This window comes from Haemaphysalis longicornis, unplaced genomic scaffold, assembly GCF_048455015.1.
Source record: "Haemaphysalis longicornis isolate Haplotype H1 unplaced genomic scaffold, Haemaphysalis longicornis Haplotype H1 scaffold_7, whole genome shotgun sequence".
In the NCBI taxonomy this organism is placed as follows: Eukaryota; Metazoa; Arthropoda; class Arachnida; order Ixodida; family Ixodidae; genus Haemaphysalis; species Haemaphysalis longicornis.
In genome coordinates, this window is record NW_027526422.1 from 113,158,902 (window position 1) to 113,179,135 (window position 20,234).

The 20,234-nt window shown below is 46.4% G+C and overlaps 1 protein-coding gene across 5 annotated transcripts in view; it reads right to left on the reverse strand.

The window, feature by feature from the left end:
- Positions 1-20,034, reverse strand: part of LOC144146823 (uncharacterized) — a 105,190-nt gene extending 85,156 nt beyond the window's left edge. For 2 of the 5 annotated variants that reach the window (XM_077678752.1, XM_077678755.1), the window contains exons 1-4: positions 19,959-20,030; positions 15,187-15,360; positions 9,685-9,748; positions 3,036-3,090 (exon numbers count right to left, since the gene is read on the reverse strand). In XM_077678752.1, coding sequence (XP_077534878.1) covers positions 3,036-3,090; positions 9,685-9,748; positions 15,187-15,208 — 141 coding nt within the window. In that variant the 5' untranslated portion in view covers positions 15,209-15,360; positions 19,959-20,030. Of the gene's footprint in view, positions 1-3,035; positions 3,091-9,684; positions 9,749-15,186; positions 15,361-16,050; positions 16,078-19,958 lie in introns of all 5 variants that reach the window. The other 3 variants (XM_077678751.1, XM_077678754.1, XM_077678753.1) reach the window with 2 other exon arrangements.
- Between the last annotated feature and the right edge of the window lie 200 nt (positions 20,035-20,234).

A 20,234-nucleotide genomic window follows, 5' to 3' on the forward strand; every position in this document is an offset into this window, starting at 1 on the left:
TGCGGAAGCTAATCTGTTGACCCCCCCTCCCGGATGCGGAAGCTACCCCCCTCCCCCCCCCCCCCCCCCCCCCGGCGACACATCCCTCGAAGTGCATCGCGTGATTCGCCGGGCCCGCTGTCGCCGATGCGCACACGACCAGGTTTTCAGTTGTTGTGGCTACCACAATGCCCGCAGCCGCCACCGCTGCAGCCGATCAGTTGATCGGCTGCCGACCAGTCCCGCAGCCTCCCATTCATGCGCTGCTGGTCGTCTCGGGGTATTTGACTCGTCTCGCACCCGGCATAGAGGAACGGCGCGTTCGCGGTAAATGAACGCCGCGTTCACCCCGCCGAACGCCGGGTTCGCCCGGCGTCTCCATGTGAGCGTTTCGCGGCACCGAACGGCTTTGAGACGTGGTCAGTAATGCAGCTAAATCAAAGGTTAAACAAGCAAACCGAAGACTCGATCAGACTAATCCAAGTTGTTGTTTTGCATATCCAAGTTTAGCAGAGCTGAACCGCAACCCTTTTTTTTCTAATTGAGGTTTGAAATTTGCAATCTAATTTTGTTACGCTCACAACGAAGGGACTGCTGTACCGCAGTTGGAATTTCGCGTGTAACAGCCAAAACCACAGTTTGCGATAACCGCGGTTAAAATTTAGTACCCATGGTTAAACTTAACTGCGGTTTTCTTTTCGACGAGTAACTAAGGCATTATTTTCCTTATGGCTGTAGTAAAGTTTGTGATACTCGCTTCACAAAAGTGCGCTGTTGATAACGAAACCAAACGCCCTAGCTTCGGTTTATTTGCAGGAAGCTCAGCAAGGTGATGGTGATTGAAGTTCTGATTGTTGGGGCCGAATTTAGGAATCTTGGATAGTGTTCATATACCAAACGGAAGGGAATACTTTGTATGCTTATATATAAATAAAATACCGGCTGCACAAGCGTAACTAAAACACCCCAATTTGTATCTAGATACCTACAACTGCCCACAGACTCTATGATTTTCTCAAACACCGTGTATTTCTCCTTTTACTCTCCAAGGGTACATTAACCAATCGAGGAACCACAGCCGGGACCATTTATACCCGCCGCAAGATCTATCCAGTCGCCCTGTACACAGCCGTACCCTTACCTTCCGCAGCCATCATCGATCTCTCGCATACGGTGATCATGAATCCTGACCTGGCATCTCCTATCAATACCCCAACATTTGCCGGAATCTGCCTAGTTCGAATGCTGAGACAAGAAAGATTCCTTTTGGCGAAGTTTGGCCTTACAAACTTGGGCATTTCTCTTTCTCGGCAACGCCGCTACACCTTCGGTGCATGCTCAGTGGGGGGCACAAGGTAACAGGACTGTTTCTCACATAAATAATTTGCCACCACTGCTTAAAGACCAAAAGCCTGCGCCTTAAGGGTCGAACACATGAGCGGAAAGGGACGCGTATCCGTACGCATCTTCACCGCGAAAACTGGTTTGGCTGCCGGATGACGAACTGCGTCAGCCGCTCCCGCGAGCATCCATCCTGTTAGATATTTTGACGCGCCGCGTCAGAAACTGGATTGCTCGGACGCACATTCGTCGCCCGCTTCTAATGCGCCATTGAACAAGCACACGGAATTTTAATGCGCGACGACTCTGAAGGAGTTGGTCGCACAGAGACGTGCCGCACAACGCAACCCTCCTCTAGCGTCCTGATTAGCACAAAGGTGACCATAAAAAAATGTCGCCTTTTCGGCTGGGAAGCAGCCCGTTTAGTGCGTGGGCTGATGCGGACCGCCGTGAGCTTTCAGCGGCGATTAACAACTTTTAAGGGAAGAGCACTTTAGGGGCTCGCCTTGGCGTCGTAGCTCGCTCGCTGGACCCAAGAAGAGCCACACGGCGTTCCGTCGTACCGGCTACCGCCGCCACAGAACCCATAGCCTTCAAAGACAAGCCGTTTATACAATCATAAGGGCTCGAAACTCGAGAACCGCTGGCGCTTGCCATATATGTCCGCGTTAGTTAGTGCAAATGACTCTACAGTTACATTTGAAGCACAATATACGTGACCAACCGTCAATGCCCGCGTTCCTTTAGTTAGGAACGCTCGTTGGGTTTGTTTTGCGATAGTAAGCGAAAAAAAGAGGCAGTTCAACTCCGGCAAGTGCGGCAGGAAAACCATGCACGAAGAGATCAGAACTCCCGCTAGCGCAGTTTCAGGCTAGGGGTGTGCAAGCACTGCCAAGCCAGGAAATTTGACGTGCGTTGGACAAACCTCCGCTGAATTCATCAGGAGAGGAATGAGACAGGGCGGCGAAGAGCGTGATGGGTGGTAACAGTGAGCGGATGATAGCGAATCATTGCTCTGCACTTCCGGTAGCTTTCACATTGAGTAGAACGGCTCTAGTGTTTGTAGGAATCCACAATGGCAATTGACGGTTAGACACATGCGTGTGTTTACTTGCGACATTGGAGCAGCGCGACCGGCATATCTTGTGGATCGCGGGCCAGGAAGGTGTCTCGCGATTACCCTCGCAAGACGTTTGCGCGGTCACTCGGATAATTCTTTATAACCGGCATGCACGACAGCCCAGGGGGCCTTTTTCTTTCTTGCTTGCTTGCATGAACAGCTGCTGACGACTGCGCCTGACACCACCCCCGCGGAGCAAGACCCGCGGACAGGACGCTGCCACGTTTGGGCCTTCTGCAAGGACCCGCGGGTCTTAGGCGGCCACCTTTGGCACCGGTCTACTGCCATCCGGGCTGAGCCGTGGGAGCCCTGTGGAAGGCGGACGCCTTCACGCACGGTTCCTGTCGAATGTGCCGGCGACTGCAGCTGAGGACCACCCGGTTTTGGAAGATCGCCACTGGCGCCCGACTGCACCCGTCAAGCACCAATTGTTGTGAGCGGCGAATAAACCGCTGTGTGTTTGAACCCTGATTCAGCGTATGCTCCTTGGCGGTAGCAGCAAGGCCGACCTGCTACATGTTTTAAAGCAAACCTTCACTACTTTCGTCCGATAAACCATATCGCTAGGAAATAAAAAAAAAAGTCTCAAACTTACGGTATTTCTTCTCTTCCAATAATTGAGCGAGATCGACCGACGGGAACAAATGACGCTGAAAAAAAAACACATTTTATACGCTTACGTGTCCGACTACCGTGGATGAAATTAGAACTGTAGTTAATTCAGATGACGACACAACTAGAAAAAGCACCATAAAAAAACATCCACAAATCTTGCGGGAAGCTATTCCACTAGCCAGGACTATAGATAGCCAGGACTATAGTCCCTGCAACCTAACCAAGAAGCCGAGCAGTCCTTTGGACACAGGCTTCAAAATAAAGTTTATCTCTCTCTCTCTCTATTCCACTAGCACAGAAGCTGCACAATCTGATACCTCGTCAAAGACATGGAGTACTTCAAATGAAAAAATGGACAAACTGCACAAGCCGTTCGCTTCAGACGAGGACTGACGATTTAATGACCTCAGGGTGGTTACTTGGGGTTCAGTTTTTTTCTCTGAAAGCATGGCGCTTAAGCTCAGCTGATATGAAAAATGACAGCAGTTTTATTCGGGGAAATAAATGGCTTCAAACTTTTCGCTCAGATTTAACGGCGGTACTTCCTTCGGGTTTCAATACAACAGCCCTGATGCTATCACCTGACAGTTTTGATGGCCTCGTAACACGCCGTAAACCGCTTTAGGGAATTAATATTTTCAAATCCTCAACCTCCTTGAGAGAAGGCAGAGCGGCTTTTTTCTGAAAAAAATACAGGGAGTTAGTAACGCCTGACCAACCTCTAAATACATGAAAGTGTCTTAACTATATTTACACGGGCAGACCTAACCGTGGTTAAGCAAACCGTGGTTAGACCAAACCGCAGTTTGCGGCGTTACACGACAGACGAAACTCCGGTTATTTCGCTAAATATATGATTAATTCAAACCGAGCATGGCCACCTCACTTCGGTCACACTAGCCGTAGTCGCCGCAGCCGCAGTGTTCAAAATCGCGCAAATCAGATCGGACGCAACTGACGGCGCATCAGCGGAGGCGAGAAAGAATCACCTGGCGGGTTTAGGAAACGAAGGCATTCGGAGAGCCGAAATAGCGGACGCCCTAATTATGAGGAGCTTGCGCTTCTTGCGTCGCCATCACTGTCAGCGTGACTGCGATTGACCCCGACTAAAGCTAAAGCTATAGCTCGTTTCCCGATCCACACGATCAACTGCGACAATAGGTGAGCTAAATTTCTAAATTCCGCGCGTCGTTCGGAAGAAATAGATAAAGCGGGTGATCATGACGCGTTCTCAGCACTCGGAAACGATTTGCGCGAACGCCGGCCATGCCTGCGAACACGTCGGCGCTCCTGCCCACAAAGCCTACGAAGCGGCTCGAACCAGCCCAGATTTCGGCAGCAACAGCTTGTCGCCGCTTTCAAAATCAATCTGATAGCGGAAAAGAAGGTGCACATTCAAAAAAATGGATGTTAGTGTGGTGAAAAATTGCGCAATGGATTGGAGTTCGCAGTTGTAGAGATAGCGGCAATCAAATATCCATCGCGATGTTAAGCCTAAAGTTCCCAACAGCGAGCCGACCTGAGAAATGCGAGCAGCTCGCGAGCTCTTGGGGAAGCTGGTGGGGGAAAACTCGCCCCGCGCGAGTGCGTTGCGTTTGGGTCTGAAGCAAGTGTTTTAACTATCTTTGTTTTTATCTACGCTGCTTCTCTTATAAAGAAAAGCTTTACTGCTTTTGCCCAGCGGTTTCGTGAAGGATGCGCAAGCTAACCTTTTGACCAGAGACACACCCCCGGCGACACACCCCTCTAAGCGCATCACGTGATGCGCCGGGGCCGCTGTCGCAAATGCGCACAAGGCAAGGTTTTCAGTCGTTCTGCGCAGCACAGTGACCGCAGCCGCCGCCGCTGCGGCCGATCAGCTGATCGGCAGTGGACCACTCACGCAGCCTCCCATTCGTGCGCCGCTGGTCGTCTTGGGTTATGTGACTCGTCTCGCGCCCGGCACGGAGGAACGGCGCGTTTCCGGTGATTTTTTTTTCCTTTATTCAGGGATGCTAGGTTCGGCTATACATAGCCAAATTGGGCTACTTGATTTTGTAGTTGGCGGGAAAAATTGGTCGTTGGCTATTTGGCTTTTTTTTGGCTATTTTATATTACATCCTGAAGTCTTAAAAAATGCTTTGTTTCAGACTTGTCGACCCACCACTTTTCGGCTGGCTCGCAAGAAAAAGTAAATGAATCAGTCACAGCGGGAATGTAATGCGAGCTCGTTAATTTGGCTCGTGGTCTTGAAACCATTGCCAACATCGCAAAAAAACGGCACGAGGAACTAGACTCACAGGGACACAGACAGGCGCTGACTTTCGAATGATTTATTATTTTGAGCGTTCACGCGATTTTGTACTCCGAACGTGACAGACAAAAATCCGAAGATATGAAATTTCAATAGGTGGGTAGTGGCGATTGGGCATAGGTACAAGGTTCCACCGTCAAGTATTTATTCCACCGTCATGTATTTCTGCAATGGAGTCCTAATATTTCTTTCTGCATTGTAGGCTTCATGAACTCCGTGACGACAGTGTTACAGTGTTTTGTAAAAATGTCCTGGATGCCAAAAACAGCACGGGTGCCCGAATGTTTCCGTTGCTGTCGCAACTAGCCATTTCACTGCTCACGCTGCCAGTGTCTAATGCTGAAGTAGAACGAGTGTTCAGTCAAGTCACTCTAACAAAAACCGACTTGCGGAACCGAATGTCCATAGAACCTTTAGAGAACATTCTACATCTAAATTTCGACTAACGAGAGGTGGAAAGTGTTGTAAGGGCTTAATACCATCCGACATCTTTTTGGATCATTTCAATACCACCGCGATGTACAGTGGTGGAGCTGTTTGGACTCCAAACTGATGTTTGGTTATATAACTTGCACCCATTCTGTAAATATGTCAAACTTTTAGCAGTAGTCATCTGAATAAACGTTTTAAATAAATTGGGTGTGAAGTTCTCTCCTTCGGCTATTTGGGCTATTTCAATATGTCAACATTTGGATACCTTTGGGCTATGCAGCGCAAAAAATTTGGCGGGTTACTCTCCGAGAACCTGGCATCCCTGTCTTTATTGCCATACTTTGACACTACAAACAAAACACTAAACTTTTAAAAAAGCTAGCCAGCACTTGACTAACAGAGTAATGGCTAAAATTGTTTCATGTTTGTTAATATTTCAAACATGGGTAACCATTCCGGAGGCTCAGGCTGAGCCCTCCACACTTCAATAATCAGATGAACAGACTCAGAAAAGTACTCTTTGAACCGTTTGGCATCGATGTCGCGATGGCGTATGGCCATTCGCAATTTCCAAATGCCGTGCAGGGCCAGAACCATGACGAGGTCATATGGTACACCATCCTTGGTTTGAATGGGTAGAAACCTGATCCCGTATGCCTCCAGGGGGAAGTCCTTCTTTAATGTGCGCTGAGGCACATCCCAAAGGAAGACCCCATCCCAACACTCCAAGAAAACATGTTCAATCGTCTCGGGTTTTTTGCATAAGTAACAGTCAACCCCCCATGAAATGTATAGACCTTTCTCTTTTTGCCAGGTTTTTACTAGAAGGACGCCCACGTGAAGTTTAGAAAAGAACGTTTTAACCCATGGCGGCACTGCCATTCTCTTTACTCGTTTAAGTGCGTCCTGCCCAGGCTCTGCACGGTACATGATCTGTACATCGGCTCAGGCAAAACAATATCCGCAAGGTCATGATACAGTCTTTTGCGCGTCACGTTTGACAAGTATTCAAGCGTGAAGCAGGCCCGTAAAAAGTTTGTTGCCAGTACCACCTCACGAAAATATCCTTTGGGTGGACCAAAAGTAAAAAAACGCAGAAGAAACAACAAAATCAGGTAGCTCCCTAGCTATCCTCATCTGACACAGTCCGCAAGAAGGGATCATTCACGTCACGCAGAAACAAAAACCGATTCGCAACTTGTCGCAAAAACAAATGCGAGAGAGAAAGACCCCCACGCGCACCCTACAAAACAACTTCGTGCGGCTCGTTTGTTCCCACGCGGACCCCACATAAACACTGCAAACAATCGAAGGAGAGCATGTACGTTCATGCGCGAACAGTGAAGTACCTGATAAACATACCAGAGTTTGCTCGCCGTGTTCGCCCCACCGAACGCCGCGTTAGCCCGGCGGCTTTCTTTGAGCGTTGCACGGCACCTAACGGCTTTGAGACGTTATCCAAAGGTTATACAAGCGAAACCAAGACTCGACCAGACCAGAGTCCTTCAATGCCTTTCTGGTCATGAAACTTCACGCATTGGGAGAGCTTTGTTAGCTGCCACGCCGCGGCGCTGGTGTTGATCGGGAAGCAACCGGGGGCGTGGTCAGAGCGCGTTTGGCAGGGAACGGACCACGGAGTAAGATAAAATAGACGCTCGCCGCCTTATCAGATATGCGCTTTCTCTTTACGTGTCGTGGGCCACTCAAATGGACTTATCATTTTGTGAGTGGCGAAAAAATTTGGTGCGAATGGGCATGCTGCTACTGCGTTTCTGCCTGCCGGTCAGGCTGCAGAGCCGCGGCGGCCACCTGATGCCCTCCGATCTGCGGTTGCGCCCCTCGCGGTAGCCTTTGTCCCCGTACGAAGCTTGGCCGGGAGTTTCATGACAAGAGAAGCATTGAAGGACTCTGACCAGACTTAGGCATGCTGTTGCTTTGCATATCCACGGTTACCAGAGCTGAACCGCAATTATATATTTTTGTCGTGAGATTCAAAATTTGTTAATTCAATTTCGTTCCGCTCACAACCAAGGGACTGCTGTTGCCGCACTTTGAATTTCGCGTGTAACAGCCAAAACCACAGTTTGCGATAACCACGGGTGAAGTTTAGTAAACACTGTTAAACGTAACTGCGGTTATTTCCGACGAGTAACTAAGGTATTATTGTCCTTGTGGGTGTAGTAAAATTTGTGATATTCGTTTCCCAAAAGTGTTTCCCGGCCGCGGTGGCCGCTTTTCTGATGGATGCGAAAAGCAAAAACGCCCTTGTGTACGACATTTCGGCCCACGTTATAGATCCCCAGGTGGTCAAAATTAGTCCGGAGCCCTCAAATACGGCGCGCCTCATCGCCTGCGTTGCGTCGGCGCGTTAAACCCTGCTATCAATCAAATCAATCACAAAAGTGCGCTGTTGGTAACTAAACCAAACGCCCGAGCTTCGGTTTATTTTCCAGGAAGCTCACCAAGGCGATGGTGATAGAAGTTCCAATTGTGGTGGCTGAATTTATGAATCTTGGACGGTGTTAATATACCAAAGGGAAGTGAAAACTTTGTATGCTACAATTTGCAATAAGATACCGGCTACACAAGCGCAACAAAAACACTTCAATTTGTATCTAGATGGCTCCAACTGCCTACAGACCCTATTATTTCCTCAAACTCTGTGTATTTCTCCTTTTATTCTCTGAGCGTACATTAACCAATCGAGGGACCATGGCCGGGACCCTTTCGTCGCGGCAAGATCCATCCAGTCGCCCTGTACACAGCCGTGATCATAAATCCTGACCTGGCCTATCCTATTGATACCCCAACTTTTGCCGGGATATGGCTAGTTCGAGAGCTCAGACAAGAACAACTCCTTTTGGCGAACTGGGCCTTACGAAACCTCGACATTTCTCTTTCTCGGCGACGCCCCCGGAGCTTCAGTGGTTGCGTAGTGGGGGGGGGGGGGGGGGGGGGGGCAAGGTAACAGGGCTGTTTCTCACGTAAATGACTTGCCACCACTGCTTAAAGGCCAAAAGCCTGCGCCTTAAGGGTCAAATGCATGAGCGGAAAGGGACGCGTACCCACACGCGTCTTCACCCCTAGAACCGGTTTGGCTGCTGGATGACCCGCTGCATCGGTCACTGCCGCGCGCATCCACCGTGCTAGATCTTTGACTTTTTTTGAAATCCTAAATGCTTGCAGAACGTAGTCACCCAACACATCCAGTACTTATATTAGGGCGTCGCAAAGTACCTCAGCCAAAAATTACTGCTGTATGCCCATCCGACAACTTGTGAACTCGCTCAAAAGACTTTTCTCTCTTTTCGCTCTTGACGTTCTTCAACGGCTCGAATTACGTGACTAAGGCCATGTAGCAGCTGTTGAACGGTCTTCATTCAGTTGCAGCAATGAACGCTTTTAGATAGCAACTTCAAAAAAGACACAAAAACAAAGCAGAAATGGAAGGCGTATCTGGTGCGACAAGCAAATCCCGCAGTGTCTCTCTGTGCTGGCGATACCTATAGCTTTCGCAGTGGTTCCAGACGCGAAGGCGCGTGCTGGCGCATGCTGGCGCGCGCAAATCTGAACATAGACATTAAAGAATTACAAACACCATGTTTTCTTTATCGACACTGCAATATTCCAAGAATGTAGTCATGATCAACAGCATGCGTAATTGACATCGATAAACGCTCGCGTAAAGGTCTGGCCTTATGTTTTGGAATGCGGTAGTTGAGAAATAAAGCATTAGTAAATACTGCGGCGGGTCTTTCTCATCTGCTATTACGAAAGTTGTTAGTGCGACTGAAATAGTGCAACTTGTTCCAAATACTAAAGCAAATTTCTAATCGAACGCTTTCTTTTTTCTTGTAGGGAGTCGATATGCAACAATTTTCTTGTATCCATCAAGTGATCTTACCAAGTACCGCCGCCGATAAAAGCAGTACTAGGAGTGCAGGGGATGTTGCAGGTCGCATTTTCGTCTGTGAACAAAAGTGCAGCATCGTTCAGTTCTGTACACTCGACAAAACGTACTCTGACATACCTACACAACTCGATTTTAATAGCAAATAGTCAGGCATCCTCCAGCAACAATGCACGAATGCCGCGAAAAAAAGAGATACTTCCCGGCATGACTACACACGCTTTTTTTAAACTACATCCAGTAATATTTCAATCAATAAACCAAACTTTATTTACTCTTTAAAACTGAAAATATAAGGTAGTCGTACTGCAGAAACAGCAGCCAAAGCAAATCATTGTCAAGTGGTAGATGCATTTGCTGTGAAATACATACAAAAGATATAAAATATCTGTCCTAATAAAATAGAACATGCAAACACTAAATAAACAAATTGAAAAACCTACAAATTGCTCATAGGGGTATCCCGTTTCACAGCTTTACAGTATATTGTGAATATACCCTACAATTATTTATTATTACTACAAACCACTCCACATTTTTTAACATACCGATATGTTAAATGGCTAAGCTCACTACTTAGCCATTCCTTAAGTAAAACAGTAAATCGTGGCGGTAATAGGAAAAAAAAGCAAATGTATTTGTCGTAATTAACAAAATTTGAGTTTGGAAACTTCAGTCTGAGTTATCAATAACAAAAGAAACTACCCGCCGCGGTGGCTCAGTGGCAAAGGTGTTGTGCTGCTGATCACGAGGACGCGGGTTCGATTCCCGGCCGCCGCGGCCGCTTTTGTGATGGAGGCGAAAAGCAAAAACGCCCGTGCGCACGACATTTTGGCGCATGTTAAAGATCCTCAGGTGGTCAAAATTAACCCGGAGCCCTCCACTACGGCGCGCATCATCACCTGCGTTGCGTCGCCGCATAAAACCTTGCAATCAAACACAAAAAAACTTCAGCAAACAAAAATGAAAAAGTTTTCGGGTGTACGACAAACACATATATTAGCAGTAATTTATACAAAAGAAAAAAGGTAATCCCAACTAGGAACAGCTAGCGTAGTTTTATGAGACTTCGTTGTTCCTTCCACAGACTTTTACTGCGAGTTTTCGTAGCAGTTGCGTAGGGGTCCTAGACTTGTACTATTTTCGTAACTAATGCGCCTGTCGGCTTTCTCTATACGACTACTGTAGGCATTACCCTGTTTGTGAAAGGAATATACTGAATCACGCATTAAACAGCTGTAATCTCAATTTTAAACAAAAAGGTGTCTTTTTTGGCTAGCAAGGTTCGTTTGATAGGGGGGGACTTACACAACAGCCTTTCCTACACAGTCATATGGTAAAAAACTTGGTATGAGTACTTGTACGTTTTCCATAAAAAACTGATAAAAGGTGCTTTCAAGGGCCCACCATTACAATAACCGAATTCTTTTCCTTACCCGTTAGCAGATCACTTCAATCGGCAGCAGTAGGATGTTCAGAGTCTCCTCGAAAGTGGTCGGAAAGGTCCTTGTGTTCCTTTCTTTTATACACGTTTTCGCGTTCCCAGGCTCTAATAACTAACCACAAAAAAATAAGGACCAAGTTCTCCTGCATTCGGCAAAATACTACGAGCACTGTCGTTATTATCACGCGTCAATATTACTCTTTTATAGTACGCACCGCCGTTTTTCCTGAAAAGCAGCAGCCAATAATCAGCTCGCCTAATTCAAATTCAGCTGGTGACTTTTAATGTTTTTCTCCTCTTCATCTATAAATACCTAATTTCCTACGTGTGACGCGTTCCAATACAAACTGCGCGATTTCGCAGCCGGCTCATCTCGCTTGTTGTTCTGCTCCCTTTCGTCCTCCTTTCCGAAAATTAGCAGTTAACCTACGGCCTCACCATGCCATTAGTAAAAACGTCTGTGAATACCAGGCGCCGCGTGACCATTCGTCTACGCACCTCCGGCAGTCCTGAAATAGCCGTGGCCCCATAAATAGCGACAACTATTGAGATACTCATAAAAGTGCTCTTATTGAGGGCAAAAATGTTAAGCATTAGCATAGCCCGTCGCTATAACTTTGTGCGCAGTATGCGCTGGAATCGCGCCTTCTTTGGCGCCATATGGGGCGGCATCAAAGCCGAATTGCCAATCAACGCTGACGGCGCCCAACGTAATGGCAATTGCGATTTTTTTTCTCGTGTTACGAATCTGAAGTAAAGCAAGTGCCGCTTTTGTGAGAAATACATTAAGACGGTCAACAAAACAAAACATTATGCGCCCGGCTAAATACATTTGCCCAAAATCCAACAACGCTACAACCGAACCCCCAACTCCCCCAACAAGCTGTATATTATTCTGCTCAAAAAAGGGATGATACAATTCTAATAAGTTGATGTTGGACCTACATCAATTTAGGGCACTTCATGTAGGGCCTACAGCAACGGCCTACACTGTAGGCCATTAAAACATGATTACGTACTGAGCTTCATCATCATAATCATCATCAACAACAACAGCCTATTCAGGAAAAATGCTAAGCCTGCGGGCTCTTGTTCACCAGATTTTGTTTTTTTACCAAAAGCGTAGATAAGCCGATAACAAAGACGTTTGCAGTCAGTTTGTTTTTGTAACGCTAGCAATCATTCATTTGTATAGTTTTGCTTTACAGTCAGAGATGTCCCAGCAACTTGCCAAGAAAATACAGCGAAGCACATTGAACAGTTCTTTACGAAGTGTGACACGAAGACTAACAGATAAGCTGCGTAAAACAGCAATATTGTGGCCGAAAGGTTACTTACAAGTTACTCACTTGCTGCCCTCATTGTTTAAGGAAGTAGACAAAAGGGGCTAAAATAGCAACATTGTGCCATTGCAGGCAAGCATCGTGACCAGAAATAAACAGTTTGGTTAGGTCCAGCAAAATCATTTTAAACGGGCAATGAAGAGAGAATGTAAATTTCCTTCATTCAAAGGATTGCCTCAATATAATAACACTGACATAATTTTTTATTCAAACTGCGTCTAAATAATTTAAGCTACATAATTACAAAAAAGAGTGACCGTGCGACCCGCTAGCTCATTGCCCGCACTAGAACGTATGACGTATTATGGGCATCTGTCCAATTGCCTGCGGCTGGTAAAAGCCAACTCTAGTCAGGCAGAATTTATTAGCTTGTACAACGAGCTATTTGCGATAAAATGTCTTGAATATTCTTTTTATAATACGTAAACATCGAACCAGTTAGTGCGTCACTTGCCACTGCCTAACACAGCCATCGGACGCGTTTGGCTTGTCTGACACAGCACTGGCTAACTATCATTAGCAGCACGGCCACTAACGTGGTCATGTTTGTCGATTCATAGCTTAGATTTAAGGAAACGGTTACTATCAAACACAATAAAACTACGGAAGGTATAGTAATCGTTCAGAGGCTAAGTGCGAACACTACTACGATGATGATGATGATGATTAGTGGTTTTCCCTTTGAATCGGGGCGTCGGTTGTCAGCAATCGACTTGCCTGTTTTATTACGTTTACATGCCCTACTCCCAGGTTAACCTATAGATTTGCTTCCTCCCTCCCATTTCTCCCTCTTTTCTGTTTTAAACTCCTCGCCCCCACCCCCCTTTTTTCTCCCCTCGCTGTTCTAAATTCTCGTCCGCATGATTACTCAACCTGCGTACCCATCCCTTCCCTGCTTTTCCTCCACCACCACTCCAGTCGCCTCTTCGCCACCTCTATGGCCTTGAAGTTGAGGTTCCCCCTCGCCCCAAATCCCAAAGCCTCCGCCAGCGTCGTTTCCCCCTCACCCCACGGTGGCCGTATCTCTGTGCAGCTCCTGACAATATGTTCTATAGTTTCTCGATCACTGCCGCAGCATGCACACGTTTCATCCTGCTGCCTGTAGCTACCCGTGTATGCCCGGGTTCTCAGGCACCCTGCCCGTGCCTCGAAGAGCAACGCACTGCCTCTCGTATTGCCATAGAATCCCTCCTTCTTAATTTCCCGTTTCTCTGTCCTATAAGTCTCCAGGGTTTTTTTCGCTTCCATTCTCTCTTCCCACTTCGTCGTCTCTGCTGCCTTTACCTGCTTTTTAACTGTTGTGTAAACCCCGCTTTCCCCTACCGACTTTCCGTACCGCTTGGTCAGCTGTCTGGTCCTCCGTCTCCACCGCGTGTCCACGCTCCTCAAATACAGGTACTTAAACACCCTCGCGGCCCATCTTTCGTCCTCCATGTCACGAAGTCGCTCCTCAAACTTTATCTTGCTCTGCGCCTCCCTCGCCTCGAAAGACGACCAGCCCATATCCCCTTGTACCGCTTCATTTGTAGTTTTACTGTGGGCCCCTAGGGCCAATCTGCCTTTGGCCCTTCAGCGATATTGCAGCGCCATCTATAGAAGTGGGACATAGCCACGATAACAAAACGGCCGCCTGTGAAATAGTAGCTGGCATGGTTAGCCAACTACTTTGTTTTTAAGACCATTCCCTTTGTACGTCATTGCCAACGTCACGACGTCACGAAAGATGCTATTAAGCCGCAGAACTAAACTTTTCTCTAAAAACGTTTATTTTCTCAGTGAGTAAAGCATTGTTTGCTGTCGTACAAGCACTGACGGCACTATCAAAAACCAAATCTTTCAAAAAAAAAACATGTATTTCGCCTTTGATACCCTTTCAACATGAAAAATACAGAAATCCACACAAAGGCGGCAATGAATGCCTTGTACAAACGCTCAGTTTCGCTCTCGGCACGTTGAGTGATACTAATGATAGAGTGCACTCATTGCGCAGATATGCCTCCCACTGCCGTTGTAATTCATATTCATCTATGTAGAGTGATGCCTTGTCCGATTTAAATTCCCCCTTATGCGATGCTCTTCGGTGAATTTAAAATATTGAATTACCTAAATATCGAAAACGACTTAGGAAAATGCTCTGTAAAAACTGAAATTTTATCTGTTATCCCCGATCTGCTTTCTGCGTGGTTCGATGCTTATTTCTTAACAAAACTGTTGTGCTTTGTGTAAACCACAAAAATCAGTGGCAGTATTAGCGTTGGAACCGCATTTCTTATAAAACAACGAAGCCATGGGTCTCTTATCACTATTTTTACGCAAATTGTTCTTCGAGACCCCTAACTATACCTCCCGTTTACGCAGCTTCAGAAGAATACATATAGAGTAGGAAGTACCCGTTGCTGTTCGGCGGTCCTCCTAGAAGTCAGCGACACAAGGATCACTGCACAGTGACTCAGCTGACCTTTTACCGCAACATTTCTTGCAACGGGGAGCACCAGCTTTGAAAGTCAACGAATTTCTCGCGAAGGCGCGTGAGGGCATACACCACGGATTTACCGCGTGGCATCGGTGTGGCGTGACGGCGGTCAATGATTGTTCCAGACGCACAGCCGGTAAAGAAGGGGATACTACGTAAGCCATACACTTATTGAAGAACTAGAGTGCATATGCGCGAAGGGAGCCTAGTCTAAGGCATTGCTTACGATCACCAACTTTTTGAGGCAGGCCCCGGCATTTCCACTGTAGCATAGTGTCATTCCGTGTCGTCCCAGGTACAGCAGGCGCCGAATTTATGGTGATGCTGCCAGAGTTCTGATTAGTAACTGTAGTTGCGGCACTATGTAGTTACTAATGGAGCGTCAGATGCGGACAAGGTCGTGGCTGCTGCTGTTGATGATACAAGAGGAGATACAGGGAAGAAAAAAGTTGACGGAGGACGTGTAGCTTCACATGAGCTTTAAACACGATAGTTTTTCTTCGTCTACTTCAACGGTAAAATGTTGGCCTATCTGTCACTCGCTTCAGCCAGCCGGCCAAGGTGACACAGATGCTGCGCAGTAGTTATATATACTCCCTGCCGAATTTAAACGTCTACGTCCGGTATTAATGTTGTGTTGATACTTGCCAACACTGTTGCACAATAACAAGACACTAACCAAATATAGGGCAGACAATCAATACATTAGTGATATCTGCAGAGCTCCTTTATTAAAAGTTGACAGATACTTGCTTTTTGCCATTGCAAATAAAATACTACATCAACTGCAGAAAGCCGTCGCTTGATTTTCCTTGCGCTACCTGGCGGAATTCAAAAATATCAAATGGCAACAGCAACGAAGGTTCCACTAGCTTGGTTTCGCGTTCGCTTGCAACGCTATAAACGTTGTAGTCGGGTGCTTCAATTCGCGTGCGTCTCCGCCGTACGGCAGCACTGGCATCGAGGCATTAGACTTGGAGCAGTGCAACGCGGTAAATTTAAATAGACTTGAGCAAGCCTCTAGCGTGTTATCTTGGAAGGGACGAGACGGGAGAGGAGCAGCACGAGAGGTGAGCGAGAAAAAGAATTAACGCATTTACTTGCCAGGGGCGCCAGTCGACCATCGTCTTCCGTCGACATTTGCAATGAAAGAAGCAGATACGTGGTCAATGTTGCCTTCGTCCAAAACTGTTTAATGTGGCGTTTTCTTTTTAAAGACGGTAGCCTTTCGGGGCTTCTTCAACGGAAAAATTTCGGTCTGCCTGCCTGTCCATCTGTCACTCGATTCAGCCAGTCGGTCAAAGTGAAACATCATCTGCGCAATATTCTTATGTACTCACAGCAAAATCTAAACGTCTAAGGCCGCTGTTAATACTTGTCAAAACTGTTTAAAAGAACAAGACATTACGCCAAAATGGGCCAAAAAGCCAATAAGCCCGAATATATTACATGAGTGATATTTGCAGTGTTCCCTTATTAACAAAAATTACGGATGCTTGGTTTTTTCGATAGCAAATAACATACTACATCAACTGCTGAACACGGTCACCTGCTGTTGCCCGTGCTACCTAGCGGAATCCTAAAAAATCAAACGGCAACACCAACGAAATGTTCTACTAGATATTGTTCCGTCTTCCACTTCGAACGCTCGTGGAGTGAGGCACCGTGGTTCAATCAACGTTCAGTAGGGTGGTTCGAAGCAGGCGCGTCTCCGCCGTATGACATCACTGGCATTGAGTCACCCGACTGGGAGCAGTGGAACGCGGTAAATGTAAATTGACTTGAGAAAACCTTTACCATGTTATCTTGGAACTAGAAGGGAGAGGAACAGCATGAGAGGTGAGCGGGAAAGAGAAGGCATGCATTTACTTTTCAGAAGCGCTAGTCGACTATCGTCTTGCGTCGACATTTGCAACCAAAGGAACAGATACGCAGCCAGTTTTTATTTGGCAGTAGCGTCCTTTGAGTTTTTCTGTGCAGCGAATAGGCGCCACGAACGGACAAATTCGTAAGCTCTATTCATAATGCCTGGACCCGAAGATCTATCTCTTCTAGGGCAAGATAATTCCGGTCGGCCTCTTGAAAACGAAGCCACGGACGAAATCCACTTATTCACTCCACCTAGCTGTATGAAACTGAATTCATACGTGCTGTGGCAGAGACCAGTTCCCATTCTTGATCTGAAATATCATCGTCGCCATCGTTAGAAGCTACGCTATCGTACCGGTTTGAAAGCGAGTGCCGTTGAGCTAACTGGGAGTTCTTTACACTCTTGCACAGGCTTGTATTAGTCTTCGTTCTGCACTTCTTGTCTGAGCTTTGTAGGGAGGTGAGTTGTATATTCAGACGCCATTGCAAAGCCTATGTAGTCTTGCTGACCATACCTCCATCACAGCCCTGAACGCGAGAACAGATGTTAGTAACTGAGGTGTGGGAACTGTTGTGACTTCTCATTTTAAGTTCCCCGCGTGAACTTAGGTGACTTAACCTTGTGCTGTGCACATTATCGTAAAACCTTTTGTGTCGTGTACCGTATTTTAGTGAATTTGTATGCGGTTAAATCCCCATGTTTAAATCCCACTGCTTATACCCTGTTTCCTGTTATCCCATGTCGACATCTACTACAGCTGGCCATTCGCATTTGATTGATTTGATTGATTTGATTGATTGATTGATTGATTGATTGATTGATTTATTGATTGATTGATTGATTGATTGATTGATTGATTGATTGATTGATTGATTGATTGATTGATTGATTGACTGATTGATTGGTTGATTGATTGATTGATTGATTGATTGATTGATTGATTGATTGATTGATTGATTGATTGATTGATTGATTGATTGATTGATTGATTGATTGATTGATTGCGAGGTTTAACGTGCCGAAGCTAAACCTGGGCTATGAAGTAGGCTGTATGGAAGACTCCGGATTAATTTAGACCACCTGGGGATCCTTAACCCGCGCCGGAATTTTTTCACACGGGCATAGTTGTCTTTCGGGCCCATCAGAAAACCACCCACCGCGCCAGGGATCAAACCCTCGTCCTGAACCTCAGCCGCGCAAAGCTTTAGCCCCTCAGCCACCGCGACGGGTAACTATAAATTGATTTATTGAATGCTCTTTTATGTCTGTGGCATACACGGCTGGAATGCTTCTTTCGCGCTGTCCCGCCTCTTCTGGTCACGTTGTATTGTGGTTTCGCTTCGTGTCGCCATGATCGTGGTCCACAATGGTGGTAGAATTTTTAAGAGCACACTCGCATGAGACATATAACACTTCCCACATAGCAATTGTAGCGTTCCTAACCTTCGTCTTGTGATTTGCGAATGCAAAAGTATATTTTTCTTGAGTTCTGAACGATCATGTGTGAACTACAAATGCTGGCACCGCTGCTAATGTAACTTGCTAAGTCGGTAATACTCTTCTAATGGCTATTCTTAACTTCACCGTACTAACTCACACTCTCCAGTTTACATTCGCGGGCATGTTGTGGAGGCTGTAATAATAGCAACGTTAGAATACATGGACCTTAGTCCTAAAAACACTCCAATCATGACCAAATCCTCCTTGCATCAGAGCGGGTACTGGTCAACAGTGTTAGACCTCGAAGCGTAACTTTTCGCTAACACCGGGCTGCCGCATGCTACAACGGAACGTAAGGCCACTGCAATGCTCTACTCGTAGTCATGAGGCGTGTTGGGCAGGACCATACGCGCGTTCACGGACACAGGAACTTTGGTGGTAGGTTTGTGGCTATTCGCAGCCTGTAAAAACTTTTAGAAGGGGTTTTGCCACCTGAGACCTGAGAAATCCGTGTTTTTTTCTAACTCGGCCAAGTAGAGTGTGTGTGGTGTTCACAGCCGAAATACAGAAATATGCAAAATCCGGTATCGTGTGCGTTTCCTCAATTACTGCAGTCTTTTTTTTAATTCTCTTACCGTAGCCTTTTTTTGCGGACACTGTTAAGCGATCTTTCTTTGTCCATGACAATTTTATAAACAGGCGATGAACCAGCCCTATCCAGGCTCGAAGAAATCCACAAAGGTTGAAGCCGATCTTGCGAGCAGGAATCTTGCTAGCATCGCTAACTTGATTATGAAGGTTTATTTCTAACTACCGCATTCTGAACACGAATTCTCTTGGAAACACGAATCTTGCTAGCATCGTTAACTTGTATTGAAAATATGCTGCTAACTACCGCATCCTAAAATCCCATATCCCAGGACAAAATATGCTTTCTTTAAAATAATATCTCAGCAGTGACGTTCGACGGGCTTTCACAAAAACCAAAGAGCACTCATTCCACGCAAAATGTTTAAAAATTAGCGTCTCCCGGTTACGTTTTTGCCTAGACATATACAGCACAACTAGTCGAACAGCCGGCTGTCATTGTATGTTGCACTTTTTTCATCACTCATACTTCAACAGGCAGCCGCGTGAAATGAACCTACCTCCTTGCGCTTACCACGCAAGATAGAGGGAGCTACTGCTGCTAATCAGTGATTCCTAGTAACTGTCCTATGCAGAATTTTTTTTTGTGCAGGAATGACATCCTACTGAATTGGTATTCATCCACAAAGCAATAACAGTTATTGACAAGGCGTGCATCATCTAGTAGACATTCCCTGTGGCACATTTTTGTAACTGTGCATTGTAGCTGCGTCTTCTTGAAGAAAACGAATTTTTTTTTCCTGAGAGGCCAAAGTATAGGAGGTTGCCGTACCAGTCTCTCATGCGCCTTAAAAGCTCGCAATTACTCCGCAGAAATACTGCAATATCTATATTTCAAATAGATCAAGCGGGAGGGGTGCACTGTTAGCGCAAAACGAAAAGAATTGTCAGCAGTCAAAAAACAAATGTTTAAAACTAAAGAATGATGCAGGCTGTTTATGATTTCCTTAAAGAGCAACCTGCCTATGCGTTGCTTTCCTACACCCCATGCGGAATCATGCTCAGGTGCTTCATCTTTACAGCAACCATTATCGCTCCATAGAAACTTACCAAGAACAGATGTCATGAACAGAACCAGCGAAAATTGGAAGGCCTTGCTGCTTTGTGAAAAGCGAACTGTTGTGCGTAAATCTCCGACCCCCCCCCTTTTATTCTGGTTATCCTCCCACTCTCCAACGCACATGTTTAGTCTTGGCGAAGCTTTTTCGAGATCACATGCTGTTCACGTGCTACGCCAGGCTTTCATACCCAACTTTTCCATCGTTTCCGCTACCGCCATAGTCATGTGCGTTTTCATAATCCTTCCTCCAGGTGTAGTGGAATTCG